Source organism: Pantherophis guttatus, chromosome 7 (assembly GCF_059756535.1).
Source record: "Pantherophis guttatus breed Tessera chromosome 7, ASM5975653v1, whole genome shotgun sequence".
Lineage (NCBI taxonomy): Eukaryota > Metazoa > Chordata > Lepidosauria > Squamata > Colubridae > Pantherophis > Pantherophis guttatus.
The window spans coordinates 38,202,696-38,221,646 of record NC_142069.1 but is presented as its reverse complement, the minus strand read 5'-3'; the positions used below and the strand labels follow the sequence as shown (position 1 = coordinate 38,221,646).

General features: G+C 34.2%; 1 protein-coding gene across 3 annotated transcripts in view; it reads right to left on the bottom strand.

The window, feature by feature from the left end:
* The window catches only part of EEA1 (early endosome antigen 1), a 52,746-nt gene that overhangs the window by 533 nt on the left and 33,262 nt on the right, over positions 1-18,951 (bottom strand). For 2 of the 3 annotated variants that reach the window (XM_060694629.2, XM_087874010.1), the window contains exons 16-28: positions 17,902-18,015; positions 15,841-15,996; positions 13,291-13,430; positions 11,636-11,966; positions 11,094-11,195; positions 10,170-10,364; positions 9,138-9,320; positions 7,073-7,258; positions 6,132-6,263; positions 4,254-4,439; positions 3,207-3,445; positions 1,634-1,754; positions 1,235-1,333 (exon numbers count right to left, since the gene is read on the bottom strand). In XM_060694629.2, the coding sequence (XP_060550612.1) occupies positions 1,235-1,333; positions 1,634-1,754; positions 3,207-3,445; positions 4,254-4,439; positions 6,132-6,263; positions 7,073-7,258; positions 9,138-9,320; positions 10,170-10,364; positions 11,094-11,195; positions 11,636-11,966; positions 13,291-13,430; positions 15,841-15,996; positions 17,902-18,015 (2,184 nt within the window). The remainder of the gene's footprint in view (positions 1-1,234; positions 1,334-1,633; positions 1,755-3,206; positions 3,446-4,253; positions 4,440-6,131; positions 6,264-7,072; positions 7,259-9,137; positions 9,321-10,169; positions 10,365-11,093; positions 11,196-11,635; positions 11,967-13,290; positions 13,431-15,840; positions 15,997-17,901; positions 18,016-18,951) is intronic. The other variant, XM_087874012.1, reaches the window with a different exon arrangement.

Here is an 18,951-nt window from a genome sequence, read left to right as displayed (position 1 = left end):
TGCATGTCTAAACTTGCTAACCATGATTTGATATTGCACAACCCAATCTACAATATTTTAAAACACTGAATTACTAATGTAGCATCTTAAATAACCAAGTATGTATACTATTTTTAGAAGTACATGTCTCCTCATTCAGCGACCATATTCCACTCCAATGACTTGACAATTAAGCAAAATGGTTGCTAAGGAAACATGTGAGAGAGCAAAAGAGCTGCTATGAAGATCACTGATTGCTACTGTGTCATTCAGATTTGTCCTCTGCCTTTTTTTTTTACCCCCTTGCAAGGTGAAGAGATTGCTTAAACAAACTACCTCTTCCTAAACTGCTTTTTTTCCAGCAGTGCAGCAATTCCCTAAAAGTGCAAGTGATAGTTCTGTAAACTTAATTAGTCGATTAGAACCCTCCCACCACTACTGCCTGAAACTGACCAGATCTTAAATCAGTTTTACACCAAGGGTTTTGCTATCAGGCATACAAAATTCGATCATAAATGCACACATTGCTCAGAAAATGATTGTTTATTACCATTTATTACTATTGTATTTGAGAATGGTCACTAACCTAATTAGTCAAAAAAAGAGAAGTTACTGTATTGCATGGGATAAATTTAAAACATAACAGTCAGTATATTCCAGGTTTTCTACTAAAATGTATTTCTTCGTTAGGATGACACTGGACTGCGTAAGTTATCTATATACACAGATATAGTTCAAAAGCAAGCAAGCAACAGTCCTATATTTAAAGTTTAACCAGACAATAATAAGAAATATTTTATCTTTCCTATGCAGCATTGGAAGTAGCAAAAGTTTCTGAAAAAAATCTTATGCTAATTTTGTTAGAATACATATGAAATACTTTTGTATTTTCATAAAATGTTCAATATTTCCAAGATCACAATCATCCATTTCCCATTCATGGGATGATTTCCCATTCAATGGATGATCACAATCATCCATTACATGCACTTGATATTAACAAGAGAGAAATATATCACTATCCAGGCTAAGCAGGTGCTGTCATCAAGTTTAAATGAAAACAAATGAAAACGTGACATTGTTAACAAACCTCTCATGTCACTGTGTCCAAAAGAAAATGTATACAGTATTTTAAATAAATTTGTCCCATGCTATCAAAGAAATAGGATATATGAGATTATTTCTTAATTTAACTTTATTAACACATTTCATTTCATGAAAATAAGCTTCATGATATATCCCCATGCATACATACCCTTCTTATTGTTACAGAAAAACCTTTTCCACAAGCCATGCAATTCTGAACTTCATTGTCTTCAGCCCATTTCCTATTTAATGCTTGCGTATGTTTAATCTATGCAAAAATTTAAGAAATAGATATCATGTAAATATAAAAAACAAAACTTTAAATTATATAAAAACTATGTAATCAAAATTCAGGCTGTTAAACTTGAAAATCATTTCCTCTTTCCCCCTGCCACTCCATATACTCAGAGCATTCTATATCCAAGTGATTGTTAGACCAGTAGAAGCCAACCCAACCAGATCATCGTATCTTGTTCAGGTACGTTGCTTACTTACTTATCTATGTAATATGAATAATAATACTAACATGAAATTACCAATTACTACCTTTCAGCATAAAATGAAATACCTGCAATGACTGGTTCTCTCTCCCCAGTTCCTGCATGGCTGCAGTTGTATCATCCAGTTTTCTTCGTGCATCCATGACTTTGCTTTGAAGCTTTTCAATTTCTCCTTCACTTTTAAGGCACCTGTGAAGAGGATAGTAAATAAGTGAATAATCTTTTAAACACTAAAGGAGGGGGAAGCGTATTCATAAACTGGGAATAATAATATCATCCTGATAATTATATCGTGAATAAATAAATAGCATTGAGCTGTTCTAAGAGCACTGTCCCATTTGTTAATTGTAATCATACAAAAATGGTTGACTGCAGCAAAAAATGCAGAAATTTCCACAGAGAAGAAATATTTCAACCCGGTCTCAGGTATCTATCATCTATTCTCTTTATGATGAAACAAATGCAGGGGTGGAATGCAGTAAACAAGCAAATCACTTGATATCCTTTCTATTAATAAGAAATAGCAACAGCACTTATACATATACCACTCCATAGTGCTTTACAGCACTCTCTGAGCGATTTAAAAATGTCAGCATATTGCCCCCAACATCTGGGTCCTCATTTTACTGACCTCAGAAGGATGTGTCAACCTTGAGCCCATCAGGATAGAACTCCTGGCTCTGGGCAGAGTTAGCATGCAATACTGCATTTTAACCTCTGCACCACAACTTTCATTAGTCTAAATATTTTGCAAGTTGAAGGAATACTATAGTACCGTGATAGCGAATCTATGGCACAAGTGCCAGAGGTGGCACGCAGAGCCCTCTCTGTTGGCACGCGCGCCGTCACCAACTGCTCTTCTGGTTTCTGAAGCATGCATGCATGCTGTCCAGCTGATCTTCTGGTTTCTGGTGCGTGCATGCACTCTGTCCAGCTGATCTTCGCTGGAGCCCCAGAAACGTGAAGGCTGGCTGGCGCTCCAGCATTGGTTTCCAGTGCATGTGCATGTGCATGCTAGAAACCCGAAGACCAAGTGGCCAGCGCGCACATGCACACTAGCCAACTGGTCTTCGGGTTTCCGGGGCTGCAGTTTCTGCATGCATGTTCCAGTTTGGGCACTCGGTGCCAAAAAGGTTCACCATCACTGCTATAGTATATTAGCAGCCTGTCAGTTTAAACCATCAATTTCTGTACTATTATTCTTGACATTCATAATATCCTTTTATTATCACTGTTCTATGGAAAACTGTTTCAACTTGGCTCCAACCAAAACACAAATGCATTTTGATTAACAAGAGAGACCGTTAAGATTTTCAAAGAGTATGTTAGTATTTTGCTATTCAAAGTCAAGCAGAATTTTGTAACAAATATAATTACATCAATAGATAAAAGTCATAAATGCAATATAGAAAGTTTAGAATTTCATGCAATCATCAAGCTGAATCTAGGATTATGAATTTTAGCTGTTATTTAGCTATTACTGTTTTGCTTAGCGTAATAGGAACCCATAGGATTTTTTTTTAAAGTGGAAAAAAATCTGATTTAGCCCAAATTACACAAAGTTCAACTTATAATAAACAATGGAAAGAATGTCTTTCCTAATTTAAAATAAACCACTTGAAAACATATTTAGCAACTTACCTTTCCAGCAATACTCTTCTCTCATCCTGATTGTTTTGGACAGTGGCTTCGAGAACTGCAATTTCTCCGCGCAGATCATCTATTTGTTTTTCTAGTTCACTAGCCCTTCTTTGGCTGCTTTGCCACTCTTTCTTCACTGTCCCTAGATTTTCATTCAGTGCTGTGATCTGCATATTGAGCTTACACTCAGCCTCTTCGTGGCTTTTACACTGCTCATCTTTTTTCTTGATCAAAGCTTGCTAAAACAAGAGAAACATTTCAATATAACAATCCTCTTTCCAACACCTCAAATGTCTGCTCGGTTATCATTCTAGGAAGAAAGTAACATTTTTGAAGAAAAGCCAAAAAAATGCATGTTCCTTTCTGTAGAGAAAAATAAATTAGTAGGGGAAATAACTGGTTTGGAACCTCAGTTGCCAATCAGAAGGGATTTTGTCCAACAAAAATATTCACTAGCTGAAGATTAAAAGTTTGACTTTATTGCTTTTCCTCTAACTAACTACTAACCCGTAACTAACACTTCCCACAATGTTTCAGAAAGTTTCAAAATTGGAGAGCAGGCCTTTTTTAAAAGCCAGTACACTGTGGAAAGAATAATTAATCAAGGAAATTACAGGAGAATCTTAGTTATTTCTTGGAATTCATCATTGCTTCAATTCATGCACAATTAATCAGTATCACAATGAAATGAACTTTTGTAGCAGAAATATTGTTTTAAACCAAGTGCTCCCTAGAAAAGCCTACCAGAATTTATTTTTGAGCCCATAACACATCAAGGATTTCATATACTTAAATCAAAGTATCTATAAAATGGATAAAGTATGATTGTACATTGCTTGATTAATAATTAAATAAATAGAATATGTGTTCCGTAAGCAATTTTGCCTTTTACTCACTGGCTGTAATATAAAAAGTAAGAAGAAAAGGGAATATTGGAATCTCTCCATTTATAATAAAATTACACATTATGGCTCTGCAAATCATTCCACGGATCACTTTACTCATTATGGAGATACACCTCTGGATTTGTTTCTAAAACGTACTGACCAGTTTTGTTTCTATCTCAGCACATTTCTTCTTCAATTCCCCTTCTTTCTTCTTCCACTGATCTTTCATGACTTCCTGGTTTTTCTTTTCCTGCTCCACAGCTGTACTAAAATTATCAACCTTTTCCTGTAGTTCTAGTTTCTGTTTAATCAACAGCTGTTTGGCATCTTTTTGATTTGATACCTCCTATTAAAACAAAAAAAACAAAAAAAAATTCAATTAAACTAATATATGAATCACACTTGGCCAATAAAGAATTCTATCTATCTATCTATCTATCTATCTATCTATCTATCTATCTATCTATCTATCTATCTATATTATATTATTTATTTATTTATTTATTTATTTGTTTGTTTGTTTGTTTCAATTTATATACCGCCCTTCTCCAATAAGACTCAGGGCGGTGAACAGCCGAAATAAAAACAGAACATACAAAATTTAAAAACAGTTTAAAATGAATTAAATATTTTTGACCACAATTTAAAACAAACCCAATTTAAAATCAATTAAAATTTAACCCAAAACTGTGCGATCAAGCCAGCCCGGCTAGTTGAAATAAATAAGTTTTCAGGGCCCGACGAAAAATCCGGAGGTCTGAGATTGTACGTATCTCTGGGGGGAGGTTGTTCCAGAGGGTGGGCGCCGCCACAGAGAAGGCTGTCCCCCTAGGGGTCGCCAGCCGACACTGTCTGGCGGACGGCACCCTGAGGAGGCCCACTCTGTGCGAGCGCACTGGCCGGTGGGAGGCTATTGGTGGCAGAAGGCGGTCTCGTAAATACCCCGGCCCTAAGCCATGGAGCGCTTTAAAGGTGGTCACCAACACCTTGAAGCGCACCCGGAAGACCACCGGGAGCCAGTGCAGCTCGCGCAGGAGAGGTGTCACATGGGAGCGCCCCGTCGCTCCCATAATCCCCCGTGCGGCCGCATTAATGAACAATACCTGAAAATGCCTTTCTCTTTGCAGAATTTCTTCTTTGCACTTATTGCAGCTATTGCTAAATTATGAGGCCCTCCTTGAAGTTATTCATCTCTCAGTTGGATATTGCAATGTATTCTATACTCTATACTGCCTTTGAAGATCAATTAGAAAATCAACTGAAAGCTATCACTTGTGCCAAGTGGTCAGCATTAGATTATGAGATACACTGGCTTCTTATAGTCTTTCAAGGGGCTGGTTATCACAAAAAAAAAATAAAAACGCCCTAGATGGCACAGGACTGAGTTACTGGCAAAAATGCCTTTTTCGAGGGTCGGCATGCCATTGGTTTTCTCCCTGAAACAATGTCACCTTTTGGGATCAAGGCAGTGTGCCTTTTCTGTGGTGGTGCCTACCTTCTGAAATGATCTCTTCCCTCTTTCCCATGGCATACAGTTGGCCCCAATCTTGCACACCCCTTGAGAAAGGGAGTGAAAACCTAAGAAAACGCTTAGGTTTTGTGATCAATATGATTAGAGCTCCAGTTTGGAAGAGTGTAATGAACATCATTCCCAATTGCCAATTAATTGTTAATATTTACATAGTTAGTGTAATATTTATTTTACTTGGTGCTGCTTATTTTGTTATTTTTTTACAGGTTTATTGTGCTACTCATAGTAAAATAGTTTTGAGTAGGGCAGCCTATAAATGCTTTAAATAAACAAACAAATGAACAAGCAACTAAGAAATGTGTAAACTTAGGCAGGAAAGAATTCATCGGAGCTGAAAAAATACTTATCAAAACAGCAGGTTAAAGAAGCTCATCTCAAAGCCAAGATCACACCTCAGTGCATTTAGGCTGCCTTATAGCACAATTCTGGAACAATGTTAATGTGCACTTTCCAAAGCCTTATACAATATAATCCTGATAAACTTGGAATGTTTATGACTTTACATACCTTCTCAAACTCTTGTTTGCAGAGTCTAATTTCATCCCTTAGTTTCACATTTTCTTCTTCCTGTTTGCAATTTATGTTATAGAGCTCTGAGGTTTTCGATTTTTCATTAAACAAATCTTTTTCTTTTAAATCCTTCAGAAAAAGTCAACAAGTATATTTAAAATATTCCTTCCTTAATAAATATGCATATTTACTCAAAAAGAAGCTACTACTTTCAATGAACAGCATTCATTCAAATAAAGTCAATGGATAACTGAATTTATATTTTCCACTAATCCCAATGTTATTTCTTAATTTATTCTTTTAATAGAGACTCTATACTTCCTCTTCCAAGAGATAAATACGATTATTTCATGTACTATGGATAAACCTAGTTATTTATGTTGCATAATTTATTGAATTGAATTTCAAAGATACTATGTTACTATTTGTTGCTTTGAGATTAGAGAACTAAATCTCTTGACTCAAAGAAAGATAATTATACAATTGATACAACTGAAGGCTAAAGAAGCACTTACTGAATTGATGCTAAGTAATATGGCTGTATTACTTTTATCCTTCTCGTTTGTTCCATTACTTTCTCTTATTGGTATCATCTTTATGATTATTATTACTTTGATATTATGATCATTATTACTTTGTTGTTTTGCATGTACATTGAGAGCTTATGCACCAGAGACAAATTCCTTGTGTGTTTAATCACACTTGGCCAATAAAGTATTCTATTCTTAATAGCCAAGAAAATTATCTTTCAAGATACAATACTTGAGTACTCTATATTACATGAACATAATACAGTTAGTATTGAAACATGACCATTCCTTCCAACTTCAACAACCAAAGGAAATATAATTTTTCCACTTATATTGCAGATAGATACGTATACACGTATATATCCTGTTCATACTATATATAGTTCAAAGGATTAAAAAACACATTACCTTATCTTTCTGTATTTCCTGTAACAACTTCTCTTGTTCTTTCAGTTGCTGTTCTTTTTTTGATAGGTCCTGTTCCAGTGCAGATCTTTTTGTCTTAAGTTCTTTGATCAATTGGTTATGATTACTAATTTGATTTCTATTAGAAATCAATTCTTCTTGAGCCAAAGTTAGCTTCTCTTCTGTAACCTAAATTGAAAGCAAAGAATCACTATCACTCCAGAGCTACTTCATGAGTTACAACTAACAATCTTCTTTTAGGTGAAAGATGAATAAATCACCTATATGAATTACAATAAAGGTCTATTAGCAAAGTATCACAAGAATATATCACTTTAGCTGACAAAAATGATCCACAAAAATATAACTACAAGCAATGCAAGAAAAAAAATTGCTGCACTAATACAGAAGGTATTTTTTCTCATTCAATCACTTGAGACTTTTGAAAACCCACCCTGCATTCACAGGTTCATAGACCATCAGCCATCAGTAAAATACAATTTACAACTTTTGAAAATGAAATCAGTTTGATGTAGTGGTTAAGGTGTTGGCCTAGAAACCAGGAGACTGTTAAGTTCTAGTCCTGCTTTAGAAATCAAAAACCGTCATGGTGACTTTGGGCCACTCACTATTTCTCAGTCCAGTTCGTTATCATTCTGATCAGTGAAATTGAGCTATGGGTCACGCAATAAAATATTTATTCTTGTATTAATTCACCATGCACAGCAAACAGCAAGTATATTTTCCCAGCAAACCTCTCTCCTATACAAGGCCTTTCCAACTCATGGCTGCATGCAGCCCTGGACAGCTAGTAAAGCGGCCTCACGAAATCATAAACTTTTAAAATTATTATGTGATTTATATACATTAACTATATTATATATTTTATATGCAGCCTAAAACAATTCCTCTTCACTCAATGAAGCCCAAGTAAACCAAAAGATTGGACACCCATGTCCTAGACAGTAAAAGAGTGATGGGAGAACTGATGCAGGATGAGACTTTATAACTGAGATAAGGAAAAATATGTTAAGAGATATGAGGAACAGAAGACTTTATATTCGTTGCCCCAACAATTTAATTTCTACCAGATCTTTATTTTACATAACAAACAATAGTTTAATAAAGGTTTTAAATTACATTTAACTAAAGAAGCTACAAATAAATGACCCCTATTGCTACTTGCTGGACTATTTAATTAGTTCCTTTAATGATTAAATGTATATTATACTCCAAATTCCAAGCTTTCTTCAATAACCTCCTTAACTATATTATAGCTTTACTAGGAAAGTAATGGAAAGGCATATATCAAAATTATTATTTGCACCTATCTTCCAGCAGATGGTGCCATTAGGCAATACTGTTGATCTTACTCTTCTAAGTTTATTATTTTTTACATTACTCCTTCAATTCAAGGGGTATGTCATCACAATATAATCTTGGCTGTGGGTGAGTATACATGTTTATGTGTTTACCAAAAAAAAAAAACACCTTACCATGTCAATTAAAGTCTCATAAACTATCACTAGCACTCATTAAATTAAACACTTCATATAGTCATTCCCAACCTCATTGCATTTCATCTTAACTGTTTATTTTAAAGTTATATTCCCCCATGTGCTGCTTTTTCTAGGTAAGCATGACCATAAGTGGTCATGGCAAGTTGACCGCAGTTAGTTGGCCACAGCGAGTTGGCTGAGATGAGTTGTCCGAAGCTAAAATATCTTAATGAGGTCTGGACATTTTGATTACAGAAAAAAAATAGAAAACTTGGGACAAGGGAAAATAGAATACATGGAGAATACATAAAATAAAATACATAGATAGAGTAGAATATGTAACATAGATACATAAAATAGAATACATAAAATAAAATACATGGAGGAATAGCTACAGTTGAATAGAAAAAAAAATGAAGTATAGGGATTTGGGACAAGTACAAGGATTCTTCTTTGAAATATGTTGTTAGCTTCAACTATTCACTTAAGTGCTAACCAAAAGAATCTTTTAACTTACACAATGCATACACTGAGAGAAACATGTGCAGTCCCAAAACATAGTCATATACCTTAAGGTCTTGCCGGATAGCCAAGATTTCAGATTCTTTACCATAAATATCTAGTTGAAGTTTTTCCATGTTTTCTTGAGCTTTTTTATGGACTTTCTGCAGTTCTGTTATTTTTTCCTTCTGCGTAGCAAGGACTTGTTCTGATAATGTTATTTGTTGTTGCAATTTATTTTCCAGTTCTGCCTAATACATACATGCACAAGATATATTTCTCTTATACACAGGAAGATAATTGGGAAAACAGATAATGGCTGGCTTGATCCCATCTTTTGGTTTTAATTCGTAATTGATTTTATTGGGGTGTTTTTAAATTGTGGGCCAAAACTATTTAATATCTTTTTAAATTGTTTTAAATTTTGTATGCTATGTTTTACCTTGGCTGTTCACCGCCCTGAGTCCTGCTAGAGAAGGGCGGTATAAAAATCAAATAAAATCAAAAAATATATAAAATAAAATAAATAAGATCATATATAAATACCATTGCATTCAAAAATTTGGGAAGCTCTGACCAAATTGTATCATCTAATGAATCTATGGGTGAACAAAAACAGACACAAACTTTACATGCTAGAAAGCTAAACATGGATTTTGTCTAATTTGCCTGCAAATTAGAATGAACGCTTACTATTTATACTCAATTACTGAAGAGGAAAGTCAAAATCTATTTTTTATCATTCCAGTGTGAGCTAATAATAAAAAGTTGGGCTAAAGAATCCTTCGTTTCCATAATTTTCTAGTATTTCATTTAAATTCATATTTGCCACTGAGCAGCAAATTATTTTCCAAGCATAACAACACAGTAAACATGTTAACAGACCTCCCTTAGTATACCTTGCTCTGAAGAATTATTTCATATGCCTATAAATGATACATGGAGGGAGAAATGCCTCCACATATTATGCTGTTGATATGATGCCACAGCATCAGCCAAAAATTATTATGAAATCATGTTATTATTATATGAATAAAGTTATTATGAAGCAACAAAATATTATACAATGTTACTGAGAGATTACAGGTATATGAATTTACCTTTTCTAATAGGGCTGTTTTTAATTCAGCTTGTTGTATCTCATTTTGTTTTTTCTTCTGATCGAAAGATTCCTTCAGTTCTTTTACCTTCAATTGGAGCTGTTGCTCATTTTTTTCTTTGTCTTTGAGAATACCCTGAAGCTGCAGGACTTGTTCACGTGCCGAATCAAGCTCTGTTGCTCTTTGTTTGGATATCTAAATATTGAAATATAGTATTACTTCAACACCATTGCTATTATGGCAATTATTATGCTTTGATAGAAAATCTCTTTTTTTTCTCATGTTACTACTTCATTTTTCTTAATACTAAGTACATATTTTTCAAAAATCCAATTATAATGAAACTCCATGTATTTCATATACGCATACCAAATAATTTAATCCCACAGCAATAATTCATAATTCATTTGAGAAAAAACTGTATATAGAATTAAGAGAAAATTAATTCTTCCTTTCCACAGAGTTCTGAATATAGCAATGCTACAGGTAGTCTGTACAACAGAAAGACTACCTGTAGCACAACAGGAAGTACAACAGTTCTTTTAATGACCATTTGAAGTGATTTGTGAAAAAATATTAAAACCATTTTTTACACTTAAAACCACTGCAGCATCCCCATGGTCATGTGATCAAAATTCAGATGCATGGCAACTAACTCAAAGGATCGTTACAGTGTCCCGAGATCACGTGATCACCTTTTGTGACCTTCTGACAAGCAGTCAATGAAGAAGCCAGATTCACTTAATAACAGTGTTACTAACTTAACAACTACAATGGTTTACTTAACAACTATGCTACAAAGGTTGTAAAATGGAGCAAAACTCATTTAACAAATGTCTTGGGCTCAATTGTGGTCATTGAGTCGAGGACCACCTGTATCTGAATGCCATAGGAGTCATGCTTATGGTCAACAATTAATATTACCCCTTCTTGTTTTTCCAGTAAGTTTTTCAGTTCATTCTGTTCTTTAGCTATAGATTCCGACTGTAACTGAAGTTGATGCCTAGCTTCTTGACAAGATTTTTCCTGTATAAAAATCAATATTTAATAAGAATTTTCTGTTAAATTATTAAAATACATTACAAATATTACTAATGAACTCTAACATCCTTTCAAATCAGTTTCAAGAATTCACACCACAGTTGAAACCACAAAGATGTAATAAATACAAATTGTAATCACTATGATTTTAAAAGCAAAACCTATGAGAGAGTGGAGCAAAAGTTGTTATGTAAAGAACATTATGTTTTACCAAGCAATAATAACATTTTCTTTTCAAAATAAGCTATGAATTTAGGCACCAAGATACACATGTAATAAGCAAAGTGTTCAATTAAGTATTTATTCACTACTTTCCATAGTCAATGCCATCACCACTAAGATATTGCTTTGAATTTTCACAGGTAGCCTGCAAACAGTGAAATTGGTTACATAGAAAATACTTTTATTTAAAATTCAGGACTCACAATTTCTGCTACAGCTGTCTTTCCTCTCTGTTTCTCTTTCTCCAATGCATCCTTTGCTTCTTCCAAAGATTTGTTGCTGTTTGACAATTTACCTTTGAGGATTTCAAGTTCCTTTAATAGAGTATCTTTTTCCAGCTTCATTTTCTTCAAATCATCTGTTAATGTTTGCAGCTTTCCATCTAATTCCCTGTGATACTTCAATTTATCTTGATTTAATTTCTCAATTTCTAACTTCAGTTTTTCATTTTCTTCTTCCTGCTTTAATCTTTGTTGGTTTACTTCTTCTAATGTATCACTTTTTTTCTGTAAATCTAATTTGGCTGTAGATATCCTATATAAATACAATGTATACAATGTATAAAAATGAAATTATTTCAAGTTCAAAATTACATAATTGAGCATTAACTTTTATATAAAACTTTTCAAATATTCAACATATTCAACAAACATCCTATATCTTGCTTGGTAAAGTTAATGCCACTATTTCAGTATTATTACTGAATACTGAATATTATTACTGGAGCTGCCCAGAGTCACCCTGTAGGGGAGAAGAGTGGCCTAAAAATGTAGTAAAATAATAATAATTATTATATACTAACAAAGCAAAAGACATTTTTATTATATATATATATATATATATATATATATATATATATATATATATATATATATATATATATATATATATATGTTTTCTCCTGAACAACAGAATAATCAGAGAAGCCATCGAGATAGAAAAACGCCCACACAGCATGAATAAACGAGATGATACCTCCCGCCTACCAGCTATTTGGAAACCTGCCCTTATTGACAAATGAGTCCCTAACACAAAGAATGACACCAGACCCACACTCACAAAAACCACACAGGATGTCACCACCACACATCCACGCAAAAAGCAAACTCAAACCCACACCGATGATGAGGCACGACCACAAACCAGAAGCCAGACCACAGCTGCATCATTAGCCACTTTAAAACCCTCCAATCCATACATGAAGCAAACGGACACGCACCATGAAGATGTGGCACAACCACAAACGCGAAGCCAAACAACATCAACACAGCTCACCAGCTCAAATCCCCCTGCAACTCAGACTAACCCAAGCACAACCAAGCCCCCACCCAAACAGAACACACCCCCGGTCAATCAGAGCACAGCCAACTCCCCATCCAATCAGAGCACAGCCAAGCCCCCGACCAATCAGAACACACCTCCACCTAATCAGAACACAGCCAAGCTCCCACCCAATCCCACACCACTGGCAGTTAAAAGGAAGGAACAGCTGCGATCATACATTGCTCCTAGAAGCACGAAGCCGAAAACACCACCCTGAAGATGACGAATGAGACTTCGTCGAAACATCGCCAAGACACTTCCAATTTTATGCGGGAGAAAACCCGAATACCAAAGACCTACATACAAACACCCGCGAAAACCTCAGAAAATATATATGTATGTATGTATGCATGTATGTATCCAAACATGTGTAATGCCACGCAGATTTAAGCAAAATGTATAATTCAAAATAAAAGTTATTAGTTTTCACTCCAACAAGGCAACAGAATACACAAGAAAAAAATATGCTAGAAAATTAGAAACTTTTAAAACATGGCTACAGCTAACAGTGGCACATTCAAATAATTTAACATACATTTTTCTCTCTTCCTCTAGTTGTTTGCTCAGTTCTGCAGCTTTGAGGTTCACATCTGTGCACTGTTTCCTTTGCTGCTCTAGTTCTTGAACAGCCTTTTCTTTTTGTCCCAAAACTTCAAAAAGATCAGTTTCAAGTTTCTGTAATGATAATTTTTAGAAAGCAGATAATTACAACAAAATGATAATGATATAATGATAACAGAAAGGAGATTACCTGAACCCTCTTTGGCTTTACTTATCTTCTCTCAACAAATATGAATATGGACAGTCAAAACATTTTGTTCTGCATGGGTCAAACTGGCCTCAGTAGAATATAAAACAATAGGATTTCCAACCTTTCTTATCCTAACCCCCTCCAAATTTTCAGAGTGGTATCCTTTTACCTAGTCATCTCTTCTGAGTAAACATTTAGTTATAGCATATGTCAAAAGCAACACCAGTTGACAATGACTACAAAATATGACCAAACGCTCAGATTACACAGTATTCCAAAGAAAACCATTTTGCATAAAATTATTAAGTTAAAAAAAGTCATTTCACCAATCAGTCCTTTGGTTCATGAAGAAACTGCAACAGGTTCACTGAAACTATTTTCTATTTTGCAGAGTTGTACTTGCATTCATTCGTTTTGTTATTGTTTTTGTCTTACTGGATTGGGCATGTATGCATGCTTGTTTGCATCACACAAATATCATTTAAATGTATGTACAAATTTCAAATAAGGCAATCTTTGCTTTCTTGCACTTCAATTTTTTTGTCAAATTTGCTAAAAGTATTAATTGTTGCTAATACTTTTTTGCAATTTCAAATCTCATTATTTAATTGTTCTTCCAATGTATTAACTTCAATATTTATAAAAACTTTTTTCTTGATTGTAAAGTTTCTCTATGAAGTTGATCAATGTCTGATTGAGTATAGAAATCTGTTTTCTAGTTTTCCTCACCCACTAACAGTTACAGTAGTAATAGTAATAGCAGTTATTACTCTGGTTACAAACTACAAATATTTTCCCTATCATTAGCACCAGAAATTTTTTAAACTTAAAACTACTAAAGAACAATTTAAAATGCTTTGGTAAAGAAATTAGAAGCAAATATTTTTCCTTTTGGTTCCTGCTGTTTTGAGTTTGATTATCCAGGCAGACAAAAACAAATACAGTCTTTTGTTGATCAGTGGACTGTTAGAAATATTACCTCCACCAATCTTGTTGACAGAGTCTGCCTGATGAACAAGTCAACTTCAGTGTGGAAGGAAGCAAAGTAAATAGAAAACACAGAAGAACAGGCACAAAAATGCCATTTACCGCAGACTCCATGAGCTTCCAGCACATTAACGCAGGCCTTAGCCATTCAATTTGGCCCTTTATGAACTGAATGCCTACAGAACTCAAAGAATACACAAGTGATACACCTTCTTAGTTTGTTACTGACTTGAACAGAATATATAATTAAGTTTCCTTAACATTCATTAGAAGATAACAATACTCCAGGCTGAATTAGCATAGGAAACAAAAGAAAGGACTAACTTGAGGAAACTATTTTCTCTTGCAGACAGACGAGAAAAAATCTCTGTCTAAAAGTAGCAAAATTCTGCTTCATTATGTGCAAGCTTGACCTACCAATGGTTGCCAACAGTCATTGTTGGATTAACTTTGCTTTGTTTGTTTTAGTATACGTATATTTATTTCTCAATGACTAAAATACATTATTGTCTTTTTTTTCTACTCTTTATTTTGACAATACTTGTCATCTTTCTTCTCCTATACAGTCTCAGGTTTGCCATTTCCTCCTATTTTCTATTTCTTAAGACATTCTTGCCATTCTGTTGTTTCTAGAGTGTGGGTTAAAGGGAGGTAAAAATCTCTCAAGAGTTGTGCAAGGTTCATATCTAGGCAATCGGTGAAGATTTAGGTGATCGGAATTTTTTCTATGGAGAAAGTTAGGCAGAGAAGCATCAATTTTTACAATTCTAAAAATTTGTGTTAGTCATATTCCAAATGAAAAATGAAAAAAGGCATATAAACAGAAACCAGCAGAGTGTAGCAAAAATTCTCTGTGACTTTTATGATCCAAAGATTGTTGCTATGGACCAAAATACATAACTGGTGCTTTTCTGTTATAGCAAGGATAAGAAAAACACGAATCTTTATCTTTCTTTCACACTTTCCACAGTTAATGCTTGGGTGGATTAGGGATGGGGAATTTTGGTAGATGAGAATGTGTCTGGGGATTGTCATGTGTGTTGGGCTTGGTCTCTGGGTGTTATGTGAATTTCGTTGTATGGGTATACGTTGTATGGGTATACTTCGTTGTATGGGTATACATACGACAATAAACTTTATATATATAAACATGATTTGACTTTTCTTGACTATCCTTAAGATTTTCCTATCTGCTTCTATGTGAAATCAGTTTCTGTTTGAGCTGCTCATTTCATATTTAATAATAACTATACTTTGCATCAGCTGTTCTACCTTTCTCATCACTTCTCCATATGGACACCAGCTACAATTGGAAATATGAACTAAAATAAATAAATAAATACAAACCTTATGCTGACCTTCCAGCTCTTCTGTTTTTTGCTCTAAATTAAGGTGCTTTTCTTTGTACTCTTTAAGACTGGATTCCAGCTGTATACAATATTCTTCTTTGTCATGCAGCTTGGAAGCAACTTGATCCAACTGAGTGCTGACTTTTGTTAGTTCCTATTAGCAATAATTTAAAAAAAAACATTTTTAGACAATCTAGTACAGTGACATTAGTTTTAAGTATGAAAGAAACACTTTACATCTGAAAACATCCAGTATATAAAATAAAAATTACTATGCTCGTCATGTAGTCAGCCAGAAGTTTAGACTCGCTTTGGCATTTTTATTTACTAATTCAGTCTTTCCCAAGGACCTGTGATAGGCAGGTGTGAATGCATGGTGATTTTAAAGGTACTAGTGCAGGATGCAAGCTGTCCCAAGTGTAATTTTGTAATTGACTGATAGGGATTTTTTCAGTGCCGATGGTGTTCAAGTGATACTGTAGAAGTTTTGGTGTTTAGTTTAGAAGTTTAGTGATACATCTATCACTATTGGTAGTATTTTGCCACTATTGTTTTTATATATGTGGATTTTTTATTTTGTGCTTTTCTCCATTCTTTTCTCTTCTGTTATGGTGTCCAGATACTTCCATGTCCACTATTCAGACTTTTACATATTTCTTATCAACAGTTGTTAAATCTGAGGTGTTATGTGGCAGGTGCTTGTCTGCTTGAATTCTAAAGTCCTTTAGCTTCATTTTCACTTCCTTTTGTCTTCAGTCCCACCAGTTCTTACTTGCTATATTTTAAACATTTTAAATGGTTTAACATTTTTAATTGTTGCATTATAGTGTTCTTTATAATTGGTTACTTGATTATTTTTATACACTTCCCAGTGTATAATATAGATAGATAGATAGATAGATAGATAGATAGATAGATAGATAGATAGATAGATATAGATATAGATATAGATATAGATATAGATATAGATATAGATATAGATATAGATATAGATATATAGATATAGATATATATGAGATAGATATATATGAGATGGGCAGCCATATAAAATAAATAAATAAATAATCTCCATCAGTGTAGTTAACTACAACATTTACAACAAAGGCAACATAATTTTTATGAACATCACTGTACTTAAAACAATAATTAAAATATAATTTAGACATGAGCTGTGTCAATACATATCACTAAAAGTCTGTCCTGATCTGCCTTTTAAACATATAGAATTCTCAGCCGGTAAGACCATACATAGCTGAGAATTCTGGAGTTGGAATTCACATATCTGGGAAGGACACACGTAGGATAAGGCTACGTGGAATTAACTCTTACAGAATAATTACCAAAAATTCACACAAAGATGTTCAAGATGTACTTTTAATGTAAGAGATCCTTGTACATATCCTACTTACCTGTAGAATTCAGATCAAAACCAATTATACTCTAAAAAAAGAAAGGCAGTAAATAAAATATATGTGCTTCCTGCCAATATGAACACAGGAAAATTCTCAGTAATAAAAAAAATAGTTTTTATTAGTATTTGCCCTTCATGGTTGCAGGGTCCACTTGTTTTTTCCCTGAACTCGCCTAGTTTTTTTATAGTGAAGATATCAATGCATGGTATGACAAGGGGGCTTGTTTATTAGCCACTTTGTCCCAGATCCTGACGCTGGTTTAGGCTTAGAGGAAGTCATCTAGCTGGCTTCTGTACCTAAAAAAGACTAGAATGTCACTCTTCTAGTCCCGAATCTTAATTCCTCTACCATGCTCATTCTCAAAAAGAACCATTTAGTTACATTTTTTAAAAAAACAAACAAAAAGATTTGTACTCCATCTTTCAACAGCCAAGCGGCAGTCCCCCCAAAAAATTCTCCCCCTAACATTTTATATTTTATTTAGAAATTATATATTTTAAATGTATCATTCGGGCTATTTGAGGTAAATATAAAAATAGCATCACAGAGTTACATATTTTAGATGATGATACATAAGATTGATCTTGTTTTAAATATATCTTTCTTAATTGTGAAGCCATAGTATGGGTCCTTTCTATTTCTCTCACCTGCTGTTTGTCTTGCAATGCATTCTGGGCAGTATCCAAATGGTTCTGAAGGTCTGCTCTCTGAGCAGCTTTTGCTGCCTCCGCTGACAGAAGCAATTCAGTCTTTGCTTTTACCTGACATTGAATTAAAATATATTCTCTTAATATTGGTAATATTACACAGTTGTTGTAATAACCTCAGATTTTCCTAGGGTGAACAATTTACTACGTGTACCACAGCATTATCAATGGATAGTAGAGAGACACAGATAAACAGATAGAGAGACAGAGAAAGACAGACAATGCTGTGATATACTTACTAAATTGTAAAAACTGAACCAAAATCAACCAGAAAAATTAAATATTGTACATGATTGAAAAACTACAATTCATTTATATTCTAAAATGTATTACCAATTATACATAATTTAACAAAAAACCACAAAATGCTTGACTTTACTGTTTGGTCATAGTATATTAAATTTGTTTAAAATTTCATCCAGATCTTTGATTCTAAACTCACTTCAAACAGAATTAAATTCATATTTACAAAGGTATATTTATAAGTCACCAAAATCTAAGCAAACTCAAATACAGTAGAAACCTGTAAGGGAATAAGAGGCTATGTAAATCAAGCTATGAAACTTTTTTGAATGGCACATCTGTATATCCTGCTCGCCCTGGCATGAAGACCACCTATTAACTATTTATTGAGAATATGGACAATTCAATCTATCCTGGCCCACTGTCTGTCTATTGCTTGTATAGACTATGCTGAGCAGTTTAATGGGGTGACTTGGCCACCTGAAAGTATTGGACATCTTTTATCTTCCCCAAGTCTTTGGCCACTGCTTTTCAGTGCCAATTGCCTTTTGGCAGCAGAAGAGTCTCCGATGTGTACAAAAAACATCTTTCCCATTTCTCTTCTATGCCTTGTCACTCACAGCAAGGAGAGGAGGAGGAAATTGCAGGTCATTGGGGTACCAGTTCTCCCAAAAGCAAAAAGACCCTCTTGACAGAAAAGAGAAAGGGAAGAAATGGGTCTTTTCCTGCCAGTTGTGCAATTTCTAT